Source organism: Tiliqua scincoides, chromosome 8 (genome assembly GCF_035046505.1).
Source record: "Tiliqua scincoides isolate rTilSci1 chromosome 8, rTilSci1.hap2, whole genome shotgun sequence".
Lineage (NCBI taxonomy): Eukaryota > Metazoa > Chordata > Lepidosauria > Squamata > Scincidae > Tiliqua > Tiliqua scincoides.
The window spans coordinates 4,391,160-4,409,037 of record NC_089828.1 but is presented as its reverse complement, the minus strand read 5'-3'; the positions used below and the strand labels follow the sequence as shown (position 1 = coordinate 4,409,037).

Sequence of the window (17,878 nt, the reverse complement as noted above, 5' to 3'; positions counted from 1 at the left end):
CTCCTGCCCTTTACACAGACTCATTTTTCCTAAGAAATAGAAGTGTGATCTTAACCTTGTTGAGCCTTGTCAGTGGTTCCACGGTGCCTCAGGCTCCGCATGTGGGTTGTTCCTCCTCTTGCCAGCATGCAGGATCAGATGATCCAAAATCTTCCAAGAGGAAGTCTGCTTCCTCAGACAGGACCAAGCATCTGGAACCCCTCCACACAGGGCCATCAGCCAGGAAATCCTGCAAAACGTCTTTACAGGGAAGGGGATACTCCACATGCTTCCTGCTGCTCAAAGCCAACCCCAAGCAGGTTTAGTTTCTGGGGCACTCATCATCTCCATGGCACGGGATGGCTACCCCGCTCTGGTCTTAGAGCTGGAGGAGCAGAGCTGGGACATCTTAGCCTGGAAAAGAGACATGACACCTACTGGTTGGGGGCCAAAGAGAGCCAGGCCGTTTGAGATACTGCTGCGATCTCCTCTCTGGCTTTGGGCTGCTTCTGCCTCACTTGAAGAGCAAGTCAGCTATTTCCCCGGCACAACAGGGACGAAAAATGAGCCCGTGCAAGGGCTGTGTGGTTTGTAGCCCCACTCCTTACAGCTCAGTGGCCTTCCCATCTGCAAGAGGGGAGAGGGGAAGGACCACACAAAGTGGGCAGAGCAAGGTCCATCCATTTTGTCCTTCCTGGGAAATTCCCTGGGGAAGGTTCAGGCATTGCTTCACATCCCTTCTGGCCTTGGCTCCAAAGAGACTTCTCCCACTGCAAAGTCTATCCAAACTTATGAAGGAAGCTGAGAGCACTCCCGACTCCGCACTTGGGTCTACTGCTGCTAATTACTAACATACGAATGCTTGGCTAGAGCTGAGCAGGAACCCTGTTGCCCGATAGCTAGGTCAGTCTAGGGAAGGAGACAGAGACCCCCACTTTGCAGTTCTTCAGAGCTTGTGACCCTGCCTGCCACCAAGAGTAGGAGCTCCCCACACACTAAGGCACCCTAGATATGGTACTTGCATACGACAGTAGAAATATCCAGCATGCAAGCTTACAATCTAAACACGAACCAATGCATAATGAACAGGGGAAGGATGGTAGGGAGAAAAAAATGGAAGAGGCCAAGAGGTTATTTAACTTCCTTCTTCTCCTTACAGGGCGGTTCTATGACCCCTGCTGAGGGGCACAAAGGTCAAAGAGGCACGATACAGGCAGTTGCCAGAAGTAACACTAGAGACTCGAAGGGCCCAAATAATCACCCCTATGTTGCACTAGTCACCCATCTCCAGAGCAGTGGTTTCCAAAATGTGGGTCAGGAGCCACTGGTGGACTGCAACCTGATTTTGGTGGGTCGCCAAAGGGGGATGGAAAAGTCAGGTAACTGCCTCAAGCCCTGAGGCTACTGAAAAATCAGATACCGTAGCTGCTAATTACCCTACAAAGAATTCAGCTCATACAATTTGCAAGAAAGTGGCCAGCTGACCAGCAAGGAGTTGAGCTCCTGCAGTTTCCAACCATGGGTAAATATAGAGAGATAAAGTCTGAGAGTGTTGTTTTTTTTCCTGGTTCTTGCTACTTAAAATAAGTAAAACATTATTTCTTTCTTAAATTTCCTTTTTTGAAGTCTGGTAAACCTAGGTGTGTGACGAAAGAGTGTTGTTTTAAAACGTGGGTCCTGATGCTAAGAAGTTTGCGAACCACTGCCTAAGGGGACCAGCTCAACATCAGTTGCCGAATTCCAACATCCTTCCAGTGGCCAAGTAATTAAAGACAAACAACAACAACAACAACAGGTATTTATATACCGCCTTTCTTGGTCTTTATTCAAGCCTTTATTCAAGGCGGTTTACATAGGCAGGCTTTTATTAAATCCCTTATTAAATAGGGATTTTTACAATTTCAAAGAAGGTTCTTTCTTTCAAGAACCACTACATTCAAGGTGTTTCATTCCGATCTGGCTTCACATTCTGGCCTCCATCCTCCCACGCTCAGAGCAGATGGAATTGCTCGGCTTCAGCTTGTCAGCTGCTCCAAGGTCGCACGGTTCCGGTGGCCTCAAACTGGCGACCTTGTGGATATTATCTTCAGGCAGACGGAGGCTCTACCCTCTAGACCAGACCTCCTGACCTCCTGTCAGTACTTTTGTACTGACAAAAGTACAAACGTCATCCGTTTAAAAAAAAAGTAGATTAGAAAAAACAACTCCATCACATAACAAAAAGCTTCAGTTTGTTTTTTTGTGTGTGTGAGACGATTCCATCAATTTTTCCCTCCTATTCAAAGCTTTTTTTCTCCCATTCAAACAAAAAAAAAACTTAGTATTTTTTCTCCAGGAGAATTTACTCTAGCCTTAGCTTTCCTCCAATTCCTAGTTTTCCTTTAAAAAAAAAAAAAAGATGAAGAACTCATCCTAGGAGCTCCTGGCAACAACCCAAAAGACTTCACTTTTCCGGAAAGGCAACATCATTCCCCAGTTCTGCTGCCAAGAGAAGATGTAAGCAGAGCCCAGTTGGCATCCTCCCGACAGCTCCAGAAGAAAGCAAAGAGTAAATATTGCAGGATCAACACTGGAGATGCCCGTGGGAACTGAAGTGCATATGCCATTGTTTTAAAGTTTTTTAAAGGAAGAGGCTGTTTAAAAAGCCATGGGGGGAAGAAGACATTGAAATTTCACTTTTTTTCCAAGCCTATTTTCCCATCAAGTTTATCGCTATAAAAAATGTCAGGGAGTTTTCATGGCTGCTGGACATTGTGTCTATGAGAGAGTTATTCTCATAGAAAGCAAAGCCTTCTCCTTTGTTTGCAATAACCAATGTCTGCCCCACAAAATTAAACAAGCCAGCCTGCTCAAAAAAACTAAATGTTCCGACACAGCGTTCACCCACCCACTTGATATCTTTTAGTTAGTGGAAGGTCTCAAGAAGAGGAAAGGGATTTGAGGACAGAGGAGAGGGGAGAGAAGCAGGAACCACCACCCACGCCAATAAATAGGAAAGCTTGCAACCTGCTACCAAGCAGTGAACGTAGGAAGCTGCCTTTACTGAATCCTAGCAGTAGTATCTCTAGTCTGCACTGACTGGCAGAAGCCCTTCAGTGTTCCAGGTGAAGGTTTTTCCCTGGGTCCCTTTGGGTCCCTGGGTCCCTTTGGGGAGAAGGGTGGGATAAAAATAAAGTTTTATTATTATAATATTATTTTTCCCACCCCTGAAACCAAGTCAGTCCAAACACCAGGCAGCTGTTCCAGTCATACATGCATGCATTTACATGCATGCAGCAGGAACCTGGTGTTTTACAGACTAGCAAGGCAAGGTCCCTGCCCCATGGAGCTTGTGCAGTTTTGAAAATTGGGGCGGCGGAAGCAAGGGGGACAACAGTAACAGGAGATGAAGAAAAGCAAAGACAGGTTCACATTCTTAGGCAATGTGAAGCCTGGAGGCACAGACTAAGCAGTGAAGCCAATGTAAGGGAGGGCACCAGGGATGTGTCTTGTTTTGTGTGTTTCCTGAAGCACTTGGTGGGCCACTGGGATACAGGAAGGAAGGCAGACTAGATGGGCCTTTGGCCTGATCCAGTATGTTCTTAAGTCTTCTTATGTTCAAATGTTGTACAGAAAAGCTCAATGCTGAAGAGCTGGCATCAGACTGATGTTTTCAGTGGACGTTCCAAGGACAGAAATGGAGATTGTGGCAGAATTCAACAGTTTAAACCAGCCATTTTCAACCACTGTGCCATGGCACACTGATGTGCCGTGAATGGTCTGCAGGTGTGCCATGGGAGTTTGGGACAGCGTCATTTATTAGGAGGACCATTGGGAGATTTTAACCCCCCCCCCACCAACAGCTTGGTGTGCCTTGGCAATTGTCAAAAAACTGACCATGTGCCTTGACAATTTTAGTACCTTGTCAGTGAGCCGTGTGATGAAGAAGGTTGAAAATCACTGGTTTAAACACTCACAGGTGTTATTTGGAAGCAAGGGTGGCCGAAGAAAAGCACTTTGCAACCAAGAGGTTACTTTACTATGTGGACCGAACCTTCCACTGATCAATGCTACTCTCTCACAACTATCCTCATGGAAAATGCGTTTAACCTGGAAGATGCGGGTTCAAATTCTGCCTCCCATAAAAGCTTCCTGAACACCATTATCACACCTACTTCAACACTGACATTCAGAAAAGTGCAAACGTTGTTAGCCATGCAGTTGGAACAAGGGGGAAAATGGCATCAGGTAGGCACTGCTCTGGGCAAAGGCTGGTCAGCCACCTAATCCAACAAATGTCTGCCCACCAAGTTGCTTGTCCTGAGCAGCTGATTTTTAGCAATATCCTGCCTCAAAACACAGAGGCTCCAGTTAGATATCATGGGGCATTCTGTAGAGGCAAAAGAAACATTGCATTGTACTTTTCCAACACAGCTAGAGTTGACAGACTGATCCCACTAAGCAGGTCTCATCAAACACACCAGCACTAGAAACGCATTATCCTGGCTTCACCACACAGCAAGACTGAACTTACATTGTTTATGAGCAGCAGGCACAAATACCCACAGTAATTACTACCCGAATGCCAAGCACTCTTCCTCCCTGCCACCCTGCACTCCAAGTTCCCTTGCTGATGTGCTCACGCAGTGATTCTTCTTTGCTAATGTTCTCAAGCAGAGTAAACAGGAAGTTCCCCTTTAAACAATTCAATAGTTATCCTTCCCTTGTGTTGCCTGCAGAGGACAGAGGTTCTCCCCCAAGCCAAGACTAAGTCGTCCTTCCCAACGCCAAAATACAGTAATCACTTTTTTACTTTCCAACACAGATCTAAGAATTATTTCCCCTTTTTTAACTTCAATAAAGTGCACACTGTTGCAATATTTCCTTTTCTTTTGTCCACTGCACTACAGTATCTTAACCCCAACTTCCCATCATGATCCATCACCATTTTTAACCATTTTGTGTCCAGAATGCAATTTTGCTATTCAAGTGAGATTTATAATAAAACTTGGATCTTCAAAATTTTAATCCTCATGTTTGCTAAGGCTTTTACAGCTGTGCATTTGCTTACACCCCTTTGCTCCCACTACTGTTCTACATGCACATAAGCCTTCCTCCAGCAATGTTTTCTATTGCATCATCATGTGGTGAAAACTCCCAACTCATCAAACAAAATAAGCACACTTGCAGCTACAAAAAGGAACTCAGGTGACACTCTGTACCCACCTGCACTAGAGAGAACATGGAAGCACACCCCGGACTCTGCAGTAACCAGGCAGATGGTTATTGCTCTGGAGTAGCTTCTCCCAACTCACTGGTATAAGCAGCCTTGCCTGCTCCTACCTCCAGTTTGAGTGGGTGTAACCACACCCAAACAGAGAGAAAGGTAGAGAACTGCTCACTGATTAGGTAGCTAGAATATGGGGGTGTGGAGGTGTCAGTCAATAGGACTTTAGACTTCCAAAATCAAGTTCTCCAAAGGCCGAAACATTAACACTACAACGAGGAACTCTGTGAGAATTTGCTCTACCTTGCAGTATTAGTTGAGGGCACACCTGAAATTTTCTCTGAACCAGCACACACCTAGTACAAGCTACAACCGCCAAAGCTCAAAGACAGCATCTTCACAAGCAGTAAACCACTCTTACTTTATATACTCAACTTGCTGAAGCAGTTCAGTTTTCCTGGACTACATCAATTCAGGCTGCCAGGAGCTGGTTCAACTCTTGCATGCCTCCCCATGATGCAAACCATTTCCAGGTCACTAAAAAACACTAGTACACTAGAGCTCAGTCTAGCTCTTCCCAAAATTTGTTCATTTTTTGTGAAGCATTCTAACACCGAGTCTTCCACCTGAACCCTACAACAGCATAGTTCATGAAAAGCTTTACCACTCAGTACATTTGGGATAAAAATACCCAAATCCCTTTTTCTTAGAATGCCCATTTAAGAAGAAAAATCAGTAAAAACACAGATTAATTTGTAGCCAAGCAGATTTCTTCAACTAGAACAGCTTAAATTGTGCTTTATGACACACAAGTCTCAAATCACCATGAACTATTTGCAATCTCATTCATTAAGAGCTACTGAAAGAGTGTGACATGTTTTTGTTTACTAACTTAAAGATAGGAGAGAATTTTTTGAGCATTTTTAAATTCAACCATCGATCATTCTTACTTTTCTGGCAGTGGCTGGAAGTCCAACAGCGGTAGCTGTACTCTTTGTTGATGGTTGTCTTCTCACAAACTGGCTGTTCCTCAGCTGTCCCTGGACACAGGTCTCCGCATTCCTTTGATGGTTTATTCCCTACAATGTAGTTGTTGGAGACAGCGTCCAGGATAAGGGACCAGTCCACAGTGGAGAGGTAACACAGGTCTGAATTCTTCTCAATCCTGATGGCCCCCCGGGTGATGTTCCTCAAGTTGTACAGCCCAATTTCTTTAAGGTTGGTCATCTCAAAGATGACCAACGCATAATTATAGAAAAGGTTCCTGCCACGAATCACCGTAAGGTTGGGGAAGAGATCTCCGAGGGTCTCCAGGCCTGCGACACGGAACAGCAGCAAATAATCTGTGACCATCGTGAGTGATGGGAAGCGATAATTGCTAAAGTCACCGCCCTGAGGGATCAACAATATCTGGAGAAAACCCTCAACCACCGTGCAATTCTCCAACTGCTTCAGTTCTTCTATACTGTTGCGAATGTCGAGGTTCGGCCCACAAACTGGAAAAAGAATCAGAAAGAAAGGAAAGGGGGTTTGGTGGAGAGAACAAAAAATATAATTAGTTTTTTTGTTTGTTTAAAGAAAGGGTTCAATACTACACATTATTGATAGGTAAAAAAAGGTACTTTTTTCCAAATGCAGTACGTTCTCCTAGACTGATTAAGAGCTGCATTCCGCCCCATGTTCCAAGATCCCTTCCTTCCTTAGGCCAACCAACCCTGGCTCAATTCAACACTGGGCCATGACTCGTGAGCCTCAAGAACACATTGCCCATCCAGCTAAACGCCACTATCACCGTCCTCCCAAAAGACTGAGCATTCAGGCAATCAGTACACCGCCCAGTCAGATATCACCAAAGCTTCATCTTCACTAGAACAGAAGGATCAATAGGTTTGATTATGTCAATTGCCGAAATAGTGTAACCTGACGCTATTGTGAAACAATGCCACCGGCTTTTCTAAACCATTGTAATGAATAGTGCAACTACATAGTGCAAGATTCTTATATGTGTAAACAATCCCGAAAAGTTTTTTGGTTTTTATCTTGAAACAGCAGGACCCATCTAGAGTTATGTTTAGAAGACATACAGTGCCTTGGAATCCGCAATGGACCCATTCCAGATCCCCCCACAATTTCTGCAAATAATGAAATCTTTGGAAAGGTCTCACAGGACCTCCCGGATGCAACCAAAAGTGACTTCCAATCACATCTGGGAGGTCCTGCGAGACCCTCCAGACGCAGGCTTACTACCTGCGTTGAGTCAAAACTGGGTGCCAAACCCACAGATAAGGAAAGTTGACTTTATTTGAAAATGGAGATTAGAAAATTTCTGAAAGGCCATTGTGCCAGGTAGCCAAAAGACCAATTCTTCAAGCACCATCTACTTCAACCTTTATCTGCTTTACACTACTTACATTTCCACCCTGCCCTTTCTCCAAAGAATTCAGTGGAACATGCAGAATTCCCTCCATCACATACACTTTATCCTCACAACAACCCTATGAGGCAGGCTTGAGAAGAACTCAAGTTCATATACTGAACCTCAAGGTTGAATGGGGAATGAAGAAACCAGGATTCTCCAGGACTATTCCAACATATAGTCCAGTGATTTTCAATGTTATTTTTCTTCTAAAGGCTTCCTGACTTCTGCGGTCTTCGCCCCTCTTGTGATGTTACTTCCAGCTTCTAGGAGACTCTTCCAGATTCTGCAGCTCCGTTTCTAGGGTTGCCTGTAGGGCTGTACTGCCTATAGTAATGAATGGTCTGTCCTCTTACTTCCACCAGCAGGAGTAAGGTGAACTCTTACTACAGACAGTTGCCCTAGAAACAGCCACAGAATCTTGAAGTTTTTTGACAATTTTAACAAAGTCCTGTGGCACATTTGTGGACCTTTAGGCGTACACCAATGTGCTACAGCACACTGGTTGAAAATAGCTGCACTAACCATTACACCACAAGGGCTCCCATTGTCCTTGACCACTAAAAAGTTAGATAGAAAAGCACACACAAACACACACACACACACACTAGCCATTTCTTACAAAGGACAACAACAATATTTTTAAAGCCAAGTTGCTTCCTACATTTGGGAGTTTTGGACATCAGGGACTACTTTGACCCATCAATCAATGTAACCTCTTACCAACCCAAACAGGCTTCAGGGTTACAGCCAAGAGCTATCACAGAGCTGTGCTGCCTTCTACTCACTCCAACAGACAAAGCACCCAGTACTACAGCATCTATTCTCACAGCCCACCTACTCTCTCTTTCCCGATTCCAGTATTAAAGGGTCTTTTCAAAGACAAGAGACACACTGAGCCACAGACTTAATCTCAACCTCAGCTTCCCTTTGCAGAGCTGTAAATATGTCCTCTGCAGGGCCACCCATCATCTCTCTCACACAGCAGTTAAGCCCTTGGATTAACAAGGGCTCTGGAACTTAAACACACTAAAAAACCTTAGCAACTCCAATATCAACGAAGACTGAAAAAGGCCCAGCAACTGACTGGTTACAATAGAATTGGTTTTGTACATTTTGTTGAGAGGTGTGTACCATGCATATGGAGGAGGGTGGGGTGAAAAGGACCCACCAGGTGTTTTCAAAAGATGTTACCCAAACCAGCACTGGGAAGCAGGATTTGCAGTGCTAAATGAGGCCTGTGTCAATACCAGAAAGGCATCTGCAGGGCATTGGAAATGCCATCCCACCCAAGCAGCTCCCTCAAACTTCAGGGAAAGCAACATAGGAAGAAATTTGCTTTAACAGATGTTAGTGGGGTACAGCAGAGTGTGTTAAGTGCGAGCTTTGAGCAAGGGCAGTGTTTCTCAAACTGTGGGACAGGACCCACTGGGTGGATCGCAAGACAATTTCAGGTGGGTCCCCATTCATGTTAATATTTTATTTTTAATATATTAAATTTCATGCTACCATGGTATGGAACGGCATTTGGAGAAATGTTAGATCTGTACTTTTAACAGGCTACTACAGTGGTTCTCACACATTTAGCACCGGGACCCACTTTTTAGAATGAGAATCTATCAGGACCCAACATAACTGATGTCATCAAGCAGAAACATTTTTAACTATCCTAGGCTGCAATCCTACCCAAGAGTAAGCCCCGTTGACTATAATTGTTAAAAGCATATAAAGAGTAGCCTGGTAAAAGTACAGGTCTGTAACATTTCCCCAAATGCAGTCACATACCACGGTAGCATCAAGTTAATATATTAAAAATAAAATATTGAAATGAATGGGGACCCACCTGAAATTGGCTCACGACCCACCTAGTGGGTCCCGACCCACAGTTTGATAAACACTGAGCTACTATGTATATGCTTTCAACAATGATAGCCAATGGGGCTTACTCCAGGGTAAGCGTGCATAGGATTGCAGCCTTTGGGATGATTAAACCCCTAGTTTAAAGGGCACACTGATGATAAGCGGAGGTTGGATAGCCATATATCAGGGGGTGTTGTCATGGCTGACTGCCTGCATTGGCAAGGGCAGAAGGTTAATGATCTTGGAGGTCTCTTCCAACTTTATCATTGCCTTCTTCTGTTTTGTACCTGGTCTTTGCTTTTTGTTACATCTTAGTGTTTTGTTTTTTTAAATGGCGGATTTTTTCTGTTTAACTCCCACTGATGACAACTTAAAATGTAGGTTCTTCTCTTAATTTCACCCTAAAATTAACACATGGAAAAGACAAACTGGTCCTAATTCAAAGAGTACTACTATTACTTTTTTGACTGCCATGTGTTTTCTTTGCACCATAAAAGGTTTACACAAAACACACACATAAGAGTACAACAGCAAGTTCCACAATACATCTTCCCAAAGCACAAAACCAAACACTACAATGTCCTGCGTTCAACATTTCAAGCATGGGCATTGTTTGTTTCCTTCCATTCTCACAACATAATTCAGAAAATTTATATAATGATGCTTAAATTGTTTAACAGGAGCACAAGCTTTTCTTCCGGCTCATTGATATCAGCTGAAGCAATGCTGCCACACCCAGTTCCCAAAGCTCTCCAAACATGCTTTCAAAGCTCTGATTCCCCCCCCCCCCCCACACACACACACTCTTTCCTTGCTCAGGGCAATGCTGAAATATGTCCAAAAGTGGCCTACTCAACAAGCTAAAACGTGCAAAGAGATCAGGCTACCACAGGCTACCACTGGGATACCAATATCTAAACAATCCTCAACCCTCATGGTAAGGGAACAGTTCAAATGTATTACATATCAGTGCAATTGTAAATACATCGTACTGAAGGTGGCTTTGCAACAATCCCATTACAAGTCCCAAAATATGCTCAAGCCCTCCCTATTCAAATACCAAAGTGTTGTCTTGCTCTATTTCTCCATATTTAAATCACTTTTCATTTGGTGTGAACACATTCCAGTAGCAGCTTTATAATTTTTTCATTTGGAAAAGCATTCAAAGGCCAGAAGAAATCAGAAATTGCAACACATCAACTAACATAAACAACGTACTGCTACCTGCCCTGAGCGTCTTGGAAAGAGCAAGGATATAACCCAGAACATAATTATTTCTCTCCATTTCTTTTAGCTATAATTAACAGGTTAACACTTCTAAGAGTTTCTACCTCCTGCCAGGAAACTAAATAGCAATTGGGACAAACATTCAGAACAAGCTCCCGACCAAGCAGAGTTTCATGATTTGCAGCTACGCCACCTCCAAGAATACTGCCTTTCAGCTGTGTTTTGGGGGTGGCAGGAAGAGACTTCTTCCACTTATACTCACCTTTCTCCAGTTTAGAGGACCCAAAGGATACAAACTCAGATGAAATCCAAGAGGCAACCATGATTCCTGCTACATTAATAAGCCAAGGACTGACAGGCTCCCCACCCTTCCTCTCTCTGAAACCACAGCTTGATCCTGGTTTGATGCAAACCACAGTTCCCAGGTTCTGATGCAATAAACATTTAGTTGCCTTCATATGTGAAATTGGTTATCTGCAAGGGGCAAAAATACTACCTACCTCTTGTTCTCTGTGAATACTGTGCTGGTACACTTTTGGGGGGGGGGTTTGGTGACCAATGAGCAGGTGGGCAAGTGGGGTGAGAGAAGTTGCAGGAGGAGGAGAAGAGTCAGTGGCCTCCTTGCAAACAGAAGACATTGCTGGTGCTGTGTGGGCAGGGAGGAAGGGGAAGAGATGCCTATACTGTATAAGCCAATGGGGTAGGGGGCTGTGATAATCGCGTTCAGCTAATTATACTCATTTTTTAGAAAGTTTTGGTCAATTTTACACACCAAACAGGCACTGGTATTGCCCCATTTGTGTTCATTTCCAGACTTGCCCCACCATCTTGAGTACCATCTCGGGGACACCAGCTGAACCTTCACAACCCAGGTGATGATGAGAGGTCCCTGGGGCTGCTCTGGGATTGGGGCAAGCAAGAGACTGGTTGTGGAGGAAGAAGGATGAAGAACCCCTCCTCAGAGCTGAACTCTGAGGCCTCGCTGTTGGGCCAGCAACCTTCAAAGAGTTGAGGGATAGCCAGCATGGATAAATCACCATTGCACAACCTTCAGTGCACTGACAAATATCCAGCATGGAGGAGAAGCAACAGAGGCTGGAGATGTTGATGAGATCTTGCTATCACCCAGCCCCAAAGGCTTCAAATTAAAATTCAGTTTCATAAAGTTCATAGAGTGCATGGTGAAAAAGGTCCCCTGGAACCTAACCCCATTTTCCCCATAGGTTCAATGATTCAGTATCCACTAATTTGGTATCCACTAGGTTTTCCAGGAACCTAAACCTAGTGAATGATGAGGTCTGGCTGTGTAACTATGGTTTACTTCAGAGTGCAAGTGAAGAGAAAGGGGGCAGGGAAGGAGGGGGGAAAAGCATGTGAGCACAGCAAGTCTCAAAACCATGATTTTCCATTATGTTTGAAGCAGACCGTTTTTAACATGAACCAGACGATTTTAACATGAACAAAGAAAAACTCACAGATGTGAGATCACTATCTATACTTTCTGAACTGTGTAATAAATAAATCGGCATTCTATTCCCCTAATCCAAAAGCCACATCCAAGCCAGGTAACATAATCATTCTTGCTTCATTAAAAGGTTTCTGAGCCAGCAACTTACATACAACAAAGATCTTGATATGATCTGGAGTGCGGTGGGAATTGAAGTGGAAAGGAGTCCAAGAGGGAGAGAAGACAGTGTTTCCACTTCTCACTCAAGAAACAGAAGGATCTCACCACCAGGCAAACTTTTCTAATAGTACTCAAGACACTTGCATGAGCTTCACCACTTAGCCCTTGCCCAAGAAAAAAACTGATTCTCGCCTTGACCTTCTATGGTAATGTTTGAACAAACTGAACTTCAGGTATTATTCACCTCAAACCTTCATGGAGGCAAGAGCTTCCATCAATGAATTTAGCAAAATATTTACTGGGGTTAGAGCTGGTCACTTGACCCATCAACAAAAATGTGGTCAATGAACTTGGGGAAGGACCGTCAAAGAACAGGCAAGCACTTTTAAGGCAACTAACTTTTTAAAAATATCTTTTTCTCTGTTCTAATCAGCAGCAGCAGGTTGGATACTTAAGCCAATTACAAAAACCTGTTAAAAACCTGTTTCACAACAACAGTTAAGAGCCAAAACACACATGACATTTAAAATGTTATTAGCCCTAATGGGCTTAAAAAAAAAAGTAAGTTAATAACAGCAGAATCAGGGAGAATCAGGGTTGTGAATCAGCAGTAGGGTATGTTTAACCTAACCTCCCCCCCCCACACACACACACACCGGCTATGGTCTCAATTCTGCTACTACTGACTGAACAATGAAATTCTGTGCATGTTTACTCAGAAGTAAGTCCCATAAGTTCAATGGGGCTTACTCCCAGGTAAGTGCATGTAGCACTGCAACCTAAATCCACCAGAGCTAACACCATAATCATCACACTTAGTTTGGCCATAACTTTAAAAACAGTGATGTGAATTCTGCTAACTTGATGACATTAGGCAACTTCTCCTTACATGCCAATGATGGTTTTTAGTCTTTCATCCTGGACAGTGAGAGCCAGCTTACAGTCACTAAACTTCTAAGGAAAGGTAACTACAGCTACCTTTGCCCCCCAACTGCTTGCATTCTTGTTTAAGGACACTTGCAGTTAGAGTAGGTGGCCAGTAAGGGAAGCTTTGTGGCCCGGTTATAAGCAAGCAACCACTGGTAAAAATTCACACCACTGTGAAACACAAAAGCGGAAGCCACCACCTACCCCATGGTATTCTTGACTTTGGGAGACAGATAACTGGTCAACTGACCACCTTGCCAAGCACTGAAAAAAAACTGGAAGGACAAAGTGAGTCCCTCCCAAAGGATTAACTGAAAGGGAGAGGAGTTAAGCAGCCCTAAAGGGTTGCCAGCTCCTAACCACTCCTATATGGGAAGCTGGAGTCAGAAGAGAAGAGTTACATCACATCGTTGAACTACTAGAGAGAAAAAATTCTGCCATCAAAGTTGTCTTTGTAAATAAACCTAGCTTTGTTCAAAGAGTTGTGTTGATTTGGCTTTCATTCTTACGTTTCGACAGAGCGCAGTGATACTTATGGGCAGAGGTGAAAGAAAATAGGTTTTTTTTTTGCAGATTTAAGAACATAAGAACATAAGAACAGCCCCACTGGATCAGGCCATAGGCCCATCTAGTCCAGCTTCCTGTATCTCACAGCGGCCCACCAGGAGCACTCCAGATAACAAGAGACCTCATCCTGGTGCCCTCCCTTGCATCTGGCATTCTGACATAGCCCATTTCTAAAATTAGGAGGTTGCACATGCACTTCATGGCTTGTAACCCATAATGGATTTTGCCTCCAGAAACTTGTCCAATCCCCTTTTAAAGGCATCCAGGCCAGTCGCCATCACCACATCCTGTGGCAAGGAGTTCCACAGACCAACCACACGCTGGGTAAAGAAATATTTTCTTTTGTCTGTTCTAACTCTCCCAACACTCAATTTTAGTGGATGTCCCCTGGTTCTGGTGTTGTGTGAGAGTGTAAAGAGCATCTCCCTACCCACTCTGTCCATCCCCTGGATCACCTGTCCATCCTCAGGATTTCCATGTTTTCCAAAAGGTAGAAGTGCAGAAAGCGGCGTTATGTGTTTTTATTTCCTTGTCATAGTTTCCTCCACTTTTACTGATGGGTGAGCAGAACACAGGGGCTGAGAACCCAAAAGAGAAGCAGCCCTCTTCCCTCAAGGTTTCACAGAGAACAGGGCCTGGGGGCAGCAGACAGGTGGGGGTCCCAGCTCAGGAATGGTGAGAGCACCACATCGACATAGGAGGTTTTTAAAGAAAACATGTACATGGCCAGTCACATGTCTGTGAACTTGCGCTTTTTGCACTCAACCTGCACTATTTTACATTTACACTTTTAAGTTTCCCATTCTTCAGCTGTACTACTAAGTGATAACCTGCACTTGCAAAACACACAGTCACAACTACGCTCTCATATACTAGAAGTTCCCCAAAGATGGTCACCACCCTCGCTCAATGCATAGATTCAATCTCATGCATTCAATCTCCAGGCAAGAAAGAAAATAGCCTAGAGTACAACAAATGTCTTTCCCTATTCCAGATCTTCTTTATTCTATTTATTTTATTTGAAAAATGTATACCGAAGATGGCTTACAAAGCTCCATAGCTGTACCATGTATCACAACGGTAAGTAAAACTGAAGCTCAATTCTCACTCCTTCCAAAGTCTGTGCAGTTTATTACCCTTATACAGTGGTACCTCGCATAACGAATGCCCCGCACAGCGGAAAACTCGCAGAACGAAAGCGTTTTGCGAAGTTTGGTAACTCGCACAACAAATTTTTATGACCCATGCTTCGCAAGACGAATTTTTTGTTTGTTTTGCTTTGGTTTGTTTTAAGGGGAAGATCTTCATGTCAGTTTATGATCCTGTCCACCCTAGTAAGGGGAGGATCTTCATGTCAGTTTATGATCCCGTTCATCCTGGTAAGGGGCGGATCTTCATGTCAGTTTATGATCCCGTCCACCCTAGGGAGCAGGGGATCTTCATGTCAGTTTATGCTCACATTCACCCTAGGGAGCGGGGAATCTTCATGTCGGTTTATGCTCACATTCACCCTAGGGAGCAGGGGATCTTCTTGTCGGTTTATGCTCACATTCACCCTAGGGAGCGGGGGATCTTCATGTCAGTTTATGACCCCGTTCATTCTAGTAAGGGGCAGATCTTCATGTCAGTTTATGACCCCATTCATCCTAGTAAGGGGCGGATCTTCATGTCAGTTTATGTAAGTAAGTCCCATTGTGCTTGCTCCCAGGAAAGTGTGCACAGGATTACAGCCTTCAAGCTCCCCACTCAGCATCCCCCCCCCCGTTTTTGAAATCCTCAATAAAGTATGTAAGCCTTTAAAGAGCACTTAATAAACACTTTGTAAACCAAATTTGACTTTGTTCTGACTTTTCTTGCCCATAGGAACGCATTAATTAAATTTCAATGCATTCCTATGGGAAAACGCGCTTCGCAAAACGAAAAACTCGCATAACGAAAGGACTCGCGGAACGAATTAATTTTGTTATGCGAGGCACCACTGTATTTTACATCTTAAAGGTCCAATCCTATCTAACTTTCCAGCGTCAATGCAGTCATGCCAACAGGGCACATGCTACCTTCCTGAGATGGGGAAGTAGCCATGGAGGCTTTGTCCTCAAGGTTACACTGTGGCTGCAAATATGGACAGGATTGGGCCCTCAGTCTTGTAATAATGCAAGACACTGCACGCTAGCAGCACTGCACATATGATTTACAACTGCATGTCTTTTTTATTTCTCAGGCTTTTGCGTTGATAGTCCTTTATTTTTCTATTAATAACCTGCACTTTCTTAAACATTTCATAGGGTTGTCTTCTCCCCTTTTAGCCAAGCTCCGGGCACAAAATACCAGGAGAAACCGCCTAGTTCTTTCTTGGATGTTTTGGTTCCATTTCCCCACATTATAAGCTGCCTGCATGTTGTATTCAGGAATAGAACTCTCCCCACCTACAGTTCAGAAGTGTACTGCCACACTATACCATTAACAGCCTCATTCTGTGCAATGCATAGAATGGCATTCTGAAAAGGATAGACAGGCGTGCTCCCATATGAATTCCTCCCCAAAAGGCACAATCAAGTAACTAGAGATCTATTCCCTTGGCAGCCATGCAACAGGAAGCAGCCCAGCTTTGCCCTTTCTGAAGGACGCCTTTCAATAGGAAAGGAAAGAAAACCCCCAAAAATCAGCACATCAGGAAGTTGAGGGAAGGGAGGTCTGAAGGATCTAAGAGGGAGCCTCCCATGAATAAACCAGCTCCTTCATTCAGTGGGCCTCAAGGGTCAGGAATTTCAGAAATTCAAAGCATTTTGCATTCCCCCCCCCCCAGCAAGCTGCAGGGTGGAATCTTAGCTAATCCTTCTGCTACAGGGAGATTTCTCTCTCTAGCAAGAGGCTTGCAATGACCTTACAAAGAATATACACTCGCAGGCACAAACAAAGTCCTCAAGGAATTGTCTGTACATTTTACTCCAGCAATCTAACCAGGAACAACGACCAACCAGATTATGCATCACAGACTTTCCATATTACATACCAAAGAGCACTTTAAAATGTGCATGTTTTAAAAGGTCTATTTCTTATTGAAATTCCATTGTTGCCAGGAAGAGGGGAAAGGACACAGGGGCAAACAGAAGACTCTTTGGTTAATATGAGGCAGTGAACACACTCAGCTCTAAGTCAGCAAGTGATGGAGCATGAACAAGAAAACCAGGTCACACTCAGTATCCCTTTCATACAGCCAAGGTGCATGAAGGTGACACTACAAACCCACAACTCCCACTTGTGGAAGGAGCTCATAGAACTTTCTGGGGCAAAGATTCGAGCAGTGGTGCAACTGAACCATCGCCTCCCATGCAACTCCTTATGAACTAGCACAGTGATTCTCAAACCTCTTAGCAACAAAATTTTTAGAATGGCAATCTGTTAGGACCCACCAGAAGTGATACGATTAACCTTGAAGTGATGATATGGCCAGAAGTGGCATCATCCATTTAGGCTTCAAACCTAAGCCACGACCAGCCAAAGGTCCCATTATGTAGCTTGCTCATGCTGTTATTTTGCATAGCTTGGAATTCAAACATTTTGGCTCAGAATAAAAGCAGAATGCAGACTTAGATCCTTCAACAACGCAACCCTCCCCCTCTCCCGTGTGCAATCTTCCCACCTATTCAGAGAAAAGTACCATGACTCACTCCCACCAGAAGCCGACCCTGCATTTTCAGCTCCATAACCCACCCGAAATTGGCTTGCGACCCACCTAGTGGGTCCCAAACCACAGTCTGAGAAATGCTAAACTAAGAAACCACCTTGAGTGCTCTTTTCTGGAGTGGAAAGGAGGGATATAAATTCTGCAGATAAATAATAAATAAACTGCGTGTGTGTGTGTTGTTGGCATCCTTCAGTCTCGGAAGACTACGGGATCACGCTCTGAATAGTGGTTCTGGAACATTGTCCTCTCCAGTGTGTGAAGCCTGGGTAAAGTAGATATGGAGGACAGACTGTTACCCATGCAGCAAATTCCCCCTCTTCATGTCGCTGAATTGGCCAATGGAAAGGCAGAAGCCAATACGGTTGGTTCCAGCGGCATTGC

The 17,878-nt window shown here is 44.1% G+C and overlaps 1 protein-coding gene across 1 annotated transcript in view; it reads right to left on the bottom strand.

Moving 5' to 3' along the window:
- The window catches only part of IGF1R (insulin like growth factor 1 receptor), a 171,804-nt gene that overhangs the window by 136,577 nt on the left and 17,349 nt on the right, over positions 1–17,878 (bottom strand). Inside the window, exon 2 of the mRNA XM_066635975.1 lies at positions 6,136–6,681. Coding sequence (XP_066492072.1) covers positions 6,136–6,681 — 546 coding nt within the window. The remainder of the gene's footprint in view (positions 1–6,135; positions 6,682–17,878) is intronic.